At 46.1% G+C, this 14,286-nt stretch overlaps 1 protein-coding gene across 1 annotated transcript; it reads left to right on the top strand.

Moving 5' to 3' along the window:
• The first annotated feature begins 12,088 nt into the window (after positions 1-12,088).
• Positions 12,089-14,049, top strand: LOC123073659 (eukaryotic translation initiation factor 3 subunit A). Its single transcript, XM_044496721.1, has 5 exons — positions 12,089-12,323; positions 12,497-12,621; positions 12,715-12,795; positions 13,057-13,252; positions 13,669-14,049. Exons 1-5 carry the CDS (start codon positions 12,302-12,304, stop codon positions 13,773-13,775), a joined length of 531 nt encoding a protein of 176 aa, XP_044352656.1. The 5' UTR covers positions 12,089-12,301; the 3' UTR covers positions 13,776-14,049.
• Positions 14,050-14,286: the final 237 nt, after the last annotated feature.

Below are 14,286 nucleotides of genomic sequence, written 5' to 3'. Positions count from 1 at the left end.
CATGTAAGGTTGGTCCGGGCCGCTTCATCCCACAATACCGCCGAATCAAAATAAGACGTTGGTGGTAAGCAGTATGTGTTGGGAATCGTAGCATAATTTTAAAATTTTCCTACGCTCACCAAGATCCATCTATGGAGTATACTAGCAACGAGGGGAAAGGAGTGCATCTACATACCCTTGTAGATCGCGAGCGGAAGCGTTCCAATGAACGTGGATGACGGAGTCGTACTCGTCGTGATTCAAATCACCGATGACCGAGTGCCGAACGGACGGCACCTCCGTGTCCAACACACGTACAGTGCAGCGACGTCTCCTCCTTCTTGATCCAGCAAGGGGGAAGGAGAGGTTGATGGAGATCCAGCAGCACGACGGCGTGGTGGTGGATGTAGCGGGTCTCGGCAGGGCTTCGCCGAGCTTCTGCGAGAGGGAGAGGTGTAGCAGGGGAGGAGGGAGGCGCCCAAGGCTGTTGTTCTACTGCCCTCCCTCCAAGGGGGGGACTTGCCCCCCAAGGCAAGTGGGGCGCCCCCCCCACCCTAGGGTTTCCAACCCTAGGCGCAGGGGGGAGGCCCATGGGGGGCGCCCAGCCCACTAGGGGCTGGTTCCCTTCCCACTTCAGCCCACGGGGCCCTCCGGGATAGGTGGCCCCATCCGGTGGACCCCCGGGACCCTTCCGGTGGTCCCGGTACAATACCGGTAACCCCCAAAACATTCCCGGTGGCCGAAACTTGACTTCCTATATATAATTCTTCACCTCCGGACCATTCCGGAACTCCTCGTGACGTCCGGGATCTCATCCGGGACTCCGAGCAACTTTCGGGTTTCCGCATACACATATCTCTACAACCCTAGCGTCACCGAACCTTAAGTGTGTAGACCCTACGGGTTCGGGAGACATGCAGACATGACCGAGACGCCTCTCCGGTCAATAACCAACAGCGGGATCTGGATACCCATGTTGGCTCCCACATGTTCCACGATGATCTCATCGGATGAACCACGATGTCGAGGATTCAATCAATCCCGTATACAATTCCCTTTGTCAATCGGTATGTTACTTGCCCGAGATTCGATCGTCGGTATCCCAATACCTTGTTCAATCTCGTTACCGGCAAGTCTCTTTACTCGTACCGCAATGCATGATCCCGTGACTAACGCCTTAGTCACATTGAGCTCATTATGATGATGCATTACCGAGTGGGCCCAGAGATACCTCTCCGTCACACGGAGTGACAAATCCCAGTCTCGATCCGTGCCAACCCAACAGACACTTTCGGAGATACCCGTAGTGCACCTTTATAGTCACCCAGTTACGTTGTGATGTTTGGCACACCCAAAGCACTCTTACGGTATCCGGGAGTTGCACGATCTCATGGTCTAAGGAAAAGATACTTGACATTGGAAAAGCTCTAGCAAACGAAACTACACGATCTTTTATGCTATGCTTAGGATTGGGTCTTGTCCATCACATCATTCTCCTAATGATGTGACCCCGTTATCAACGACATCGAATGTCCATAGTCAGGAAACCATGACTATCGGTTGATCAACGAGCTAGTCAACTAGAGGCTTACTAGGGACACGTTGTGGTCTATGTATTCACACATGTATTACGATTTCCGGATAATACAATTATAGCATGAACAATAGACAATTACCATGAACAAAGAAATATAATAATAACCATTTATTATTGCCTCTAGGGCATATTTCCAACAGTCTCCCACTTGCACTAGAGTCAATAATCTAGTTACATTGTGATGAATCGAACACCCATTGCGTCCTGGTGTTGATCATGTTTTTCTCTAGGGAGAGGTTTAGTCAACGGATCTGCTACATTCAGGTCCGTATGTACTTTACAAATATCTATGTCTCCATTTTGAACACTTTCATGAATGGAGTTGAAGCGACGCTTGATATGCCTGGTCTTCCTGTGAAACCTGGGCTCCTTCGCAAGGGCAATAGCTCCAGTGTTGTCATAGAAGAGAGTCATCGGGCCCGACGCATTGGGAATCACCCCTAGGTCGGTAATGAACTCCTTCACCCAGACTGCTTCCTGTGCTGCCTCCGAGGCTGCCATGTACTCCGCTTCACATGTAGATCCCGCCACGACGCTTTGCTTGCAACTGCACCAGCTTACTGCTCCTCCATTCAAAATATACACGTATCCGGTTTGTGACTTCGAGTCATCCAGATCTGTGTCGAAGCTAGCGTCGACATAACCCTTTACGACGAGCTCTTCGTCACCTCCATAAACGAGAAACATATCCTTAGTCCTCTTCAGGTACTTCAGGATATTCTTGACCGCTGTCCAGTGTTCCATGTCGGGATTACTTTGGTACCTTCCTACCAAACTCACGGCAAGGTTTACATCAGGTCTGGTACACAGCATGGCATACATAATAGACCCTATGGCCGAGGCATAGGGGATGACACTCATCTTTTCTATATCTTCTGCCGTGGTCGGGCATTGAGCCGTGCTCAATTGCACACCTTGCAATACAGGCAAGAACCCCTTCTTGGACTGATCCATATTGAATTTCTTCAATATCTTGTCAAGGTATGTACTCTGTGAAAGACCAATGAGGCGTCTCGATCTATCTCTATAGATCTTGATGCCTAATATATAAGCAGCTTCTCCAAGGTCCTTCATTGAAAAACACTTATTCAAATAGGCCTTTATACTTTCCAAGAATTCTATATCATTTCCCATCAATAGTATGTCATCCACATATAATAAGAGAAATGCTACAGAGCTCCCACTCACTTTCTTGTAAACATAGGCTTCTCCATAAGTCTGTGTAAACCCAAACGCTTTGATCATCTCATCAAAGCGAATGTTCCAACTCCGAGATGCTTGCACCAGCCCATAGATTGAGCGTTGGAGCTTGCATACTTTGTTAGCATTCTTAGGATCGACAAAACCTTCCGGCTGCATCATATACAACTCTTCCTTAAGGAAGCCATTAAGGAATGTTGTTTTGACGTCCATCTGCCATATCTCATAATCATAGTATGCGGCAATTGCTAACATGATTCGGACGGACTTCAGCTTCGCTACGGGAGAGAAAGTCTCATCGTAGTCAACCCCTTGAACTTGCCGATAACCCTTAGCGACAAGTCGAGCTTTGTAGATGGTCACATTACCATCCGCGTCCGTCTTCTTCTTAAAGATCCATTTGTTTTCTATGGCTCGCCGATCATCGGGCAAGTCGGTCAAAGTCCATACTTCGTTTTCATACATGGATCCTATCTCGGATTTCATGGCTTCTAGCCATTTGTCGGAATCCGGGCCCGCCATCGCTTCTTCATAGTTCGAAGGTTCACCGTTGTCTAACAACATGATTTCCAGGACAGGGTTCCCGTACCACTCTGGTGCGGAACGTGTCCTTGTGGACCTACGAAGTTCAGTAGTAACTTGATCCGAAGCTTCATGATCATCATCATTAACTTCCTCCCCAGTCGGTGTAGGCACCACAGGAACATTTTCCCGCGCTGTGCTACTTTCCGGTTCGGAAGGGGTGACTATCACCTCATCAAGTTCCACTTTCCTCCCACTCAATTCTTTCGAGAGAAACTCCTTCTCTAGAAAGGACCCGTTCTTGGCAACGAAGATCTTGCCTTCGGATCTGAGGTAGAAGGTATACCCAATAGTTTCGTTAGGGTATCCTATGAAGACGTATTTTTCCGACTTGGGTTCGAGCTTTTCAGGTTGAAGTTTCTTGACATAAGCATTGCATCCCCAAACTTTTAGAAACGACAGCTTAGGTTTCTTCCCAAACCATAATTCATACGGTGTCGTCTCAACGGATTTCGACGGGGCCCTATTTAAAGTGAATGCGGCAGTCTCTAAAGCATAGCCCCAAAATGAGAGCGGTAAATCGGTAAGAGACATCATAGATCGCACCATATCCAATAGAGTGCGATTACGACATTCGGACACACCATTTCTCTGAGGTGTTCCAGGCGGCGTGAGTTGTGAAACTATTCCACATTTCCTTAAGTGTGCACCAAACTCGTGACTTAAATATTCTCCACCACGATCTGATCGTAAGAATTTTATTTTTCTGTCACATTGATTCTCAACCTCACTCTGAAATTCCTTGAACTTTTCAAAGGTTCCAGACTTGTGTTTCATTAGGTAGACATACCCATATCTACTTAAGTCATCAGTGAGAGTGAGAACATAACGATATCCTTCGCGAGCCTCAACACTCATTGGACCGCACAAATCGGTATGTATGATTTCCAATAAGTTGGTTGCTCGCTCCATTGTTCCAGAGAACGGAGTCTTGGTCATCTTACCCATGAGGCATGGTTCGCACGTGTCAAATGATTCGTAATCAAGAGACTCCAAAAGTCCATCTGCATGGAGCTTCTTCATGCGCTTGACACCAATGTGACCAAGGCGGCAGTGCCACAAGTATGTGGGACTATCGTTATCAACTTTACATCTTTTGGTATTCACACTATGAATATGTGTAACATCACGTTCGAGATTCATCAAGAATAAACCATTGACCAGCGGGGCATGACCATAAAACATATCTCTCAAATAAATAGAACAATCATTATTCTCGGATTTAAATGAGTAGCCATCTCGAATTAAACGAGATCCAGATACAATGTTCATGCTCAAAGCTGGCACTAAATAACAATTATTGAGGTTTAAAACTAATCCCGTGGGTAGATGCAGAGGTAGCGTGCCGACGGCGATCACATCGACCTTGGAACCATTCCCGACGCGCATCGTCACCTCGTCCTTCGCCAATCTCCGTTTATTCCGTAGTTCCTATTTTGAGTTACAAATATGAGCAACCGCACCGGTATCAAATACCCAGGAGCTACTACGAGTACTGGTAAGGTACACATCAATTACATGTATATCACATATACCTTTGGTGTTGCCGGCCTTCTTGTCCGCTAAGTATTTGGGGCAGTTCCGCTTCCAGTGACCACTTCCCTTGCAATAAAAGCACTCAGTCTCGGGCTTGGGTCCATTTTTCGACTTCTTCCCAGTAACTGGCTTACCGGGCGCGGCAACTCCCTTGCCGTCCTTCTTGAAGTTCTTCTTACCCTTGCCCTTCTTGAACTTAGTGGTTTTATTCAACATCAACACTTGATGTTCTTTTCTGATCTCCACCTCCGCTGATTTCAGCATTGAATATACCTCGGGAATGGTCTTTTCCATCCCCTGCATATTGAAGTTCATCACAAAGCTCTTGTAGCTTGGTGGAAGCGACTGAAGGATTCTGTCAATGACCGCATCATCCGGGAGATTAACTCCCAGCTGAGACAAGCGGTTGTGCAACCCAGACATTCTGAGTATATGCTCACTAACAGAACTATTCTCCTCCATTTTACAGCTGAAGAACTTGTCGGAGACTTCATATCCCTCGACCCGGGCATGAGCTTGGAAAACCATTTTCAGCTCCTCGAACATCTCATATGCTCCATGTTTCTCAAAACGCTTTTGGAGACCCGGTTCTAAGCTGTAAAGCATGCCGCACTGAACGAGGGAGTAATCATCAGCACGCTGCTGCCAAGCATTCATAACGTCTTGGTTCTCTGGGATTGGTGCTTCACCTAGCGGTGCTTCTAAGACGTAATCTTTCTTGGCTGCTATGAGGATGATCCTCAGGTTCCGGACCCAGTCCGTATAGTTGCTGCCATCATCTTTCAGCTTGGTTTTCTCTAGGAACGCGTTGAAATTGAGGACAACGTGGGCCATTTGATCTACAAGACATAGTATAAAGATTTTAGACTAAGTTCATGATAATTAAGTTCATCTAATCAAATTACTCAATGAACTCCCACTCAGATAGACATCCCTCTAGTCATCTAAGTGAAACATGATCCGAGTTAACTAGGCCATGTCCGATCATCACGTGAGACGGACTAGTCAAGATCGGTGAACATCTCCATGTTGATCGTATCTTCTATACGACTCATGCTCGACCTTTCGGTCCTCCGTGTTCCGAGGCCATGTCTGTACATGCTAGGCTCGTCAAGTCAACCTAAGTGTATTGTGTGTGTTTCGAGGCCATGTCTGTACATGCTAGGCTCGTCAACACCCGTTGTATTCGAACGTTAGAATCTATCACACCCGATCATCACGTGGTGCTTCGAAACAACGAACCTTCGCAACGGTGCACAGTTAGGGGGAACACTTTTCTTGAAATTATCGTAAGGGATCATCTTACTTACTACCGTCGTTCTAAGCAAATAAGATGCAAAAACATGATAAACATCACATGCAATCAAATAATGACATGATATGGCCAATATCATTATGCTCCTTTGATCTCCATCTCCGGGGCACCATGATCATCTTCGTCACCGGCATGACACCATGATCTCCATCATCATGATCTCCATCATTGTGTCTTCATGAAGTCGTCACGCCAACGATTACTTCTACTTCTATGGCTAACGCGTTTAGCAACAAAGTAAAGTAATTTACATGGCGTTATTCAATGACACGCAGGTCATACAAAATAATAAAGACAACTCCTATGGCTCCTGCCGGTTGTCATACTCATCGACATGCAAGTCGTGATTCCTATTACAAGAATATGATCAATCTCATACATCACATATATCATTCATCACATCTTCTGGCCATATCACATCACATAGCACTTGCTGCAAAAACAAGTTAGACCTCCTCTAATTGTTGTTGCAAGTTTTTACATGGCTTGAATAGGTTTCTATCAAGAACGTTTCTTACCTACGTATGACCACAACGTGATTTGCCAATTTCTATTTACCCTTCATAAGGACCCTTTTCATCGAATCCGTTCCGACTAAAGTAGGAGAGACAGACACCCGCTAGCCACCTTATGCAACTAGTGCATGTCAGTCGGTGGAACCTGTCTCACGTAAGCGTACGTGTAAGGTCGGTCCGGGCCGCTTCATCCCACAATGCCGCCAAAACAAGATACGACTAGTAGCGGCAAGAAGAATTGGCAACATCAACGCCCACAACTGCTTTGTGTTCTACTCGTGCATAGTAACTACGCATAAACCTGGCTCATGATGCCACTGTTGGGAATCGTAGCATAATTTTAAAATTTTCCTACGCTCACCAAGATCCATCTATGGAGTATACTAGCAACGTGGGAAAAGGAGTGCATCTACATACCCTTGTAGATCGCGAGCGGAAGCGTTCCAATGAACGTGGATGACGGAGTCGTACTCGTCGTGATTCAAATCACCGATGACCGAGTGCCGAACGGACGGCACCTCCGTGTTCAACACACGTACGGTGCAGCGACGTCTCCTCCTTCTTGATCCAGCAAGGGGGAAGGAGAGGTTGATGGAGATCCAGCAGCACGACGGCGTGGTGGTGGATGCAGCGGGTCTCGGCAGGGCTTCGCCGAGCTTCTGCGAGAGGGAGAGGTGTAGCAGGGGAGGAGGGAGGCGCCCAAGGCTGTTGTTCTACTGCCCTCCCTTCCCCCCCCCCCCTTTATATAGGCCCCCTGGGAGGGGGGCGCCGGCCAGAACCCATCTGGATGGGGGGGCGGCGGCCAGGGGGGTGCCTTGCCCCCCAAGGCAAGTGGGGCGCCCCCCCCCCCCACCCTAGGGTTTCCAACCCTAGGCGCAGGGGGAGGCCCATGGGGGGGCGCCCAGCCCACTAGGGGCTGGTTCCCTTCCCACTTCAGCCCATGGAGCCCTCCGGGATAGGTGGCCCCACCCGGTGGACCCCCGGGACCCTTCCGGTGCTCCCGGTACAATACCGGTAACCCCCGAAACTTTCCCGGTGGCCGAAACTTGACTTCCTATATATAATTCTTCACCTCCGAACCATTCCGGAACTCCTCGTGACGTCCGGGATCTCATTCGGTACTCCGAACAACTTTCGGGTTTCCGCATACACATATGTCTACAACCCTAGCGTCACCGAACCTTAAGTGTGTAGACCCTACGGGTTCGGGAGACATGCAGACATGACCGAGACGCCTCTCCGGTCAATAACCAACAGCGGGATCTGGATACCCATGTTGGCTCCCACATGTTCCACGATGATCTCATCGGATGAACCACGATGTCGAGGATTCAATCAATCCCGTATACAATTCCCTTTGTCAATCGGTATGTTACTTGCCCGAGATTCGATCGTTGGTATCCCAATACCTTGTTCAATCTCGTTACCGGCAAGTATCTTTACTCGTATCGCAATGCATGATCCCGTGACTAATGCCTTAGTCACATTGAGCTCATTATGATGATGCATTACCGAGTGGGCCCAGAGATACCTCTCCGTCACACGGAGTTACAAATCCCAGTCTCGATCCGTGCCAACCCAACAGACACTTTCGGAGATACCCGTAGTGCACCTTTATATTCACCCAGTTACGTTGTGACGTTTGGCACACCCAAAGCACTCTTACGGTATACGGGAGTTGCACGATCTCATGGTCTAAGGAAAAGATACTTGACATTGGAAAAGCTCTAGCAAACGAAACTACACGATCTTTTATGCTATGCTTAGGATTGGGTCTTGTCCATCACATCATTCTCCTAATGATGTGATCCCGTTATCAACGACATCGAATGTCCATAGTCAGGAAACCATGACTATCGGTTGATCAACGAGCTAGTCAACTAGAGGCTTCCTAGGGACACGTTGTGGTCTATGTATTCACACATGTATTATGATTTCCGGATAATACAATTATAGCATGAACAATAGACAATTACCATGAACAAAGAAATATAATAATAACCATGTATTATTGCCTCTACGGCATATTTCCAACAGTATGAACATCACCGCCCACAACTCCTTTGTGTTCTACTCGTGCATATCATCTACGCATAGACCTGCCTCTAATGCCACTGATGGGGAACGTTGCATGGAAAACAAAAAAAATCTACGCACACGCAAGATCTATCCATGGAGATGCATATCTACGAGAGGGAAGAGTGTGTCTACGAACCCTCGTAGACCGTTAAGCCGAAGCGTTTATCAACGCGGTTGATGTAGTCGTACACCTCTACGATCCGCCTGATCAAGTACCGAACACACGGCACCTCCGCGTTCAACACACGTTCAGCTTGATGACATCCTTGCCTTCTTGATCCAGCAAGACGGGCGGAGTAGTAGATGAGTTCCGTCAGCACAACGGCGTGGTGACGGTGGTGTTGCAACTATCTCCGCAGGGCTTCGCCGAGCACTATGAAAATTATGACCGAGGAAGAACTAGAGGGAAACGGGCACCGCACACGGCTTGGGGATCGTGGTGTGTGCTGCCCCCTCCCTCCTCACATATATATAGGTGGGGGAGGGGAGGCAGCCTAGGGCGCCCAAGCGGGCCGGCGGCCAGCCCTAGGGCGCCTGCCCTAGGCGCCCCCCTTTCCTCCCTAGGGGGGTGGAGGAGAAGGCAGGAGGGGGGCCGGCGGCTCCCTTGCCTTAGGCGCCCCCTTGCCTTCCCTATAGGGTCGGTGGCCAGGGAGAGGGCGCGCCAGCCCTTTGTGGGCTGGTGCATTCCTCCCCTTGGCCTATTAGGCCCACATACTCCCCGTAGGTCTCTCGGAACCCCTTCCGGTGACCCGATGAATACCTAGTGCATTCAGAAACCTTTTCGAAGACCAAATAACATCGTCCAATATATCAATCTTTACCTCCGGAGCTCCTCGTCATGTTCGTGGTCTCATACGGGACTCTGAACAACATTCGGTCACCAACTCACATAACTCATATAATACTATATCGTCAACGAACGTTAAGCGTGCGGAACCTACGGGTTCGAGAACGATGTAGACATGACTGAGACACCTCTCGGTCAATAACCAATAGCGGGACCAGGATGCCCATATTGGTTCCTACATATTCTACGAAGATCTTTATCGGTCGAACCTTTATGACAACATACGTAATTCCCTTTGTTTGTCGGTATGTTACTTGCTCGAGATTCGATCGTTGGTATCTCCATACCTAGTTCAATCTCGTCACCGGCAAGTCTCTTTACTCGTTCCGTAATACATCATCTTGCAACTAACTCTTTAGTCACTTTGCTTACAAGCTTCTTCTGATGTGTATTACCGAGAGGGCCCAGAGATACCTCTTCATTACACAGAGTGACAAATCCCAATCTCGATTCACGCCAACTCAACAGACACCTTCGGAGATACCTATAGAGCATCATTATAATCATCCAGTTACGTTGTGACGTTTGGTAGCACACAAAGTATTCCTCCGGTATCCGCGAGTTGCATGATCTCATGGTCGAATGAATATGTATTTGACATTAAAAAAGTAGTAGCAATAGACTGAATGATCATATGCTAAGCTAATGGATGGGTCTTGTCCATCACATCATTCTCCTAATAATGTGATCCCGTTAGATAATGTAATGAGCTAGTCTTGTAGAGGCTTACTAGGGACATGGTATTTGTTTATGTATCCACGCATGTATTTAAGTTTCTGGTCAATACAATTCTAGCATGAATAATAAACCTCTATCATGAATAAGAAAATCTAATAATAACAACTTTATTATTGCCTCTAGGGCATATTTCCATCAGAACCGCACATCCAGCCGTCAGGCCAACTCCTAGCAGACGCCCGTGTCACAACCCTGTGGTCTAGATCAGACCCGTCCGGCCCGCGCTGCCGTCTACAACACCCACGACCACGAGACCAGGAGGGGGCACCACGACGGAGGCGCCAGGAACCGCGACGTGCGCGGTCGCTACAAACACGACAACTCATGGTCGAGCACCGCCAAGGCCTAGCCACGCCGCCGCCGCATTGTCACACAGCGTCGCCTCCATGAGGAACCACCGCAGCACGACCATCTCCTCCCGCGAGCCCTAGCCGCGCACCTCCCCTTCGCTGTGAAGCTCCGCCGTGCACCACCACACCAGCTCCAATCCTGCGGTGAGCAGCACAACGCCCTTCCCACACACAAGGTCATGCCCGACCAGCGCGAGCGTGTGCGAACCAGATCCCGCCAGCGCCGGCCGCCAACGGGCTTTGCCCGCCGCCGTGCGCCTCGCCATGAAAAAATGTTTGTGTCATTTCTGAAAATGTTTAACTTTGTAAAAAATCATGTAGTTCTAGAAAATGTCAATTTTCTTTTAAATGATGTAAAATGTTAACGTAGTATTAAAACAATGTTTTGTATCATTGAAAATAATGTTCGTGATATTTTAAAAAATGTTCACACGTTTTAAAAATATGTCCATGACATTTAAAAAAATGCAATGTAAAAAAATTATAGTTTACAAAAAAATTGTATCTTTCAAAAAACAAAGTTAATATGTATTTAAAACATGTTTAACATGCACTCAAAACATGTTCAAAAAGTGTATTTGAAACATTCCCAACGTGTATAAAACAACTGTGTAAAACAGAGGATTGGAAAACACATAAATATTGTCAACGTCAGTGTTTGGTCACAGGAATGTAAATTTGTTTGTTCGTGATTTCAAGAAAAATGTTCATATTATCCAAGAATTTTTTTGTGACATTTAAAAACTGTTCAGGCTTTTATAAAAAGAAATTATGTCATTTTTAAAACGTTTCGATAATGTAAAAAAATTCATGTAGTTCTAAAATAATGTTCTTAACATTTTAAAAAATGTTTAGACAATGTAAAAAATGTTAATGTATTTTTAAAACAATGTTTCGTACCATTGTAAAAAAATCATGACATTTTAAAATATCACACTTTTCAAAAATATGTTGATGAAATTGAAAAACAATTATGCAACGTAAAAAATGTTTGCATAGTTTAGAAAAATGTATTGTATCACTCGAAAAACAAATTGAAAGTGTATTTGGAAAATGTTTAACATGCACTAAAAAAAAGTGTTCAAAACATGTATTTGAAAAATGGTCAACGTGTATCACAAAACTGTTACGTGTATAAAAAAAATTAACAGCATGCATTGGATAAATTAGACATTTATTAGAAAAGGAAAAGGAGAAAAACCCTGAAGAAAACTAGAAATCCCAAAAAACCGCACAAGGAACAGAGGAGACGAATAAAAACCGAGAATAGCCCAACGTTACAGGGCTGGCCCATTCACTGCCCGCTCTAACCCGCTGGATAGCCCAACGTGTGCGTCGAGAACTCGTCTGGTTGTTCTTATAAAAAGTAAAAACACAAGTTACCATAGGGAACGAAATCCCCATCGGTAAACGGAACGGATTGAGCCCTGCCCCGCGCCGATACGAACGCCGTCCGCTGCCGCCTATATAACATAACGTGATCCCAGGGGAGGAGCAGACGCGGGCTCAGCCGAGAGCGAGGCGCACTGCTAGCTGCACACGATCTGAGCTTGTCGATTGGTCATGGCCGTGCTCTTCTCTCCAGGTGAGAAGAGATTCCGTGCTAATTTATTGATTTAATCTCCAAACATCTTTCCCGATTTGTTGGCTTGATCAAGTATTTGTTGGCCATGGCCGGAGTCCATCGAGTATATATTGTTGGCTTGATCAAGTATTTGTTGGCAATAATGCCTGCCACCTCTTTGATTTGATTTGCAGAGGAGGAAGAGAGGAGGGAGAGGGAGGAGACGGAGAGGATGGTCAAGCTTTACGCGATTGCAGCCAGGGAGCTGCAGAGGAACAGGGAGCTGGAAGCAGAGAACCTTTATTTGCAAGAGCAGCTGGTTGGTCTTTACTGTTACTAAAGTTTTTACAAGATGCAGATCATCCTCATTGTTGCTCACATTCATTATGTGTTCCTACCTTGGCCCTGGCAGAGAGAGATTGAGCTCAGCAAGCAGCAGCACGCGGCTGACTTGCAGGACAAAAATAGGCTTTCCCGATTGTTGGAGCATAAGGTATGCATCTATCCTTCTTGCAACTGCATTCAGCATGCTGATTCCCTCTCTCTTATCATGTTGTTTTATTCTTAGATCCAGATTTGTTGTATTTCAATATTTTTATTTTTTGCTTTATGGTATTGTCAACTTATGAGCATTTTACATCATGTATTTGATTTCGTTTTCACAAGATTATATTGTCTTCCACCTTTTGTATCTTTTAAAAATTAGGCTTGCCATCTTTATCAAACCTTTTCAATTTCCCTTTTGTTGTTTCAGAATGCTTTCCTGGAAAGAGTTGCCCAACGTCGAGAAGCTGAGTTTAATAGCCAAAAGAAAGAGAGGGAAGAAAGGATTAATCAGTTGATTTCAAGAAAGCGTGCAAAGGAGACTCTGCTGAAATTGATGTATTATCTGTTTCCGGAGGAAGAGCGGATCCAAATGTTCCACGCAGTAGACGCTAGAAAACGTGAAGGTAAGTAGATTCTCATACTAGCTTTACTCTTTGTTCTGCTCGCTGATCGAGCACGGTACTAGAGCTTTATTGTTATTGTTTGTAACTATGGAACGGGAAGTTAACAACTTAATTGTTGTTCCCACAAGCCTATATTATGTCAGACCAAATCTACAGCCTATAGGTTGCTTAATTTTAGTTTATTCCGACTCTATTCGAGTGTTCAAACTACTTTGAATTGTCATTATCTCCGAGGATCGACCGCAATGCAGTATTGATTTCTCTCTGAATTGGAAAGTGGATCGCTCAAGATAAATCCTACTAGCTGTGGCTTTCTTGCTACTCCATGTTGTTTGTGTCATTCGGAAGCAAGGAGAACACACATTCTAGCTGAACAAGTACTCTTGGCAATAACATCTCACCTCTTTGATTTGCAGAGGAAGAGAGGCAGAAGCGGGAAGACGCGGAGATGAGAGTAAAGCTCGAAGCACTTAAAGCTAAGCAGCTGCGGAAGTTAATGGAGATTGAAAAGAAGAATATTTGAAGCATGGATCCTGCTTTGCACCATTTCGAAGTCATGTTTGATCTATGAGCCACAGCACTCCCATACATAAACATGATGCTACTTGTTATGGTATTTTGGACAATATGTTGTTAGTATTACTCAAGGGAAGGATTCATTGCAAGCGACTTCTGCTATACTGAAATCCATGTAAAGGATTTGAGCTCGTTGACTCTAAGCTTTTCTCTGAGCTCTTTCTTCAGTTTGTGTGTCGCCGTCGTGCGATCATCCTTGCGCCTTTGCTTTGTTCTGCCAATTTCATTTCATTTCATTCCGGCAGTAGCCAGTAAGTGTGTATGCCCCTCTTATCTTTTGCTCCCTTGAGTTTGTTCAGCGTCTTGCTCTGCGATATCTACTCTGATTTTGCTGTTTTCCCGAGATGGCCTATGTGACGACAAGTATTTTAGAACAACGAGAGTACATAACAATACTAAAATAGTTGTTAAGCACGCTCACATAGTGCCTACTGAAGATCGGATCGGAGCTGCGGAGC

Source organism: Triticum aestivum, chromosome 3D, assembly GCF_018294505.1.
Source record: "Triticum aestivum cultivar Chinese Spring chromosome 3D, IWGSC CS RefSeq v2.1, whole genome shotgun sequence".
In the NCBI taxonomy this organism is placed as follows: Eukaryota; Viridiplantae; Streptophyta; class Magnoliopsida; order Poales; family Poaceae; genus Triticum; species Triticum aestivum.
Note: the sequence above shows the minus strand (reverse complement) of the source record. Positions and strands in the feature narration are given on the sequence as shown.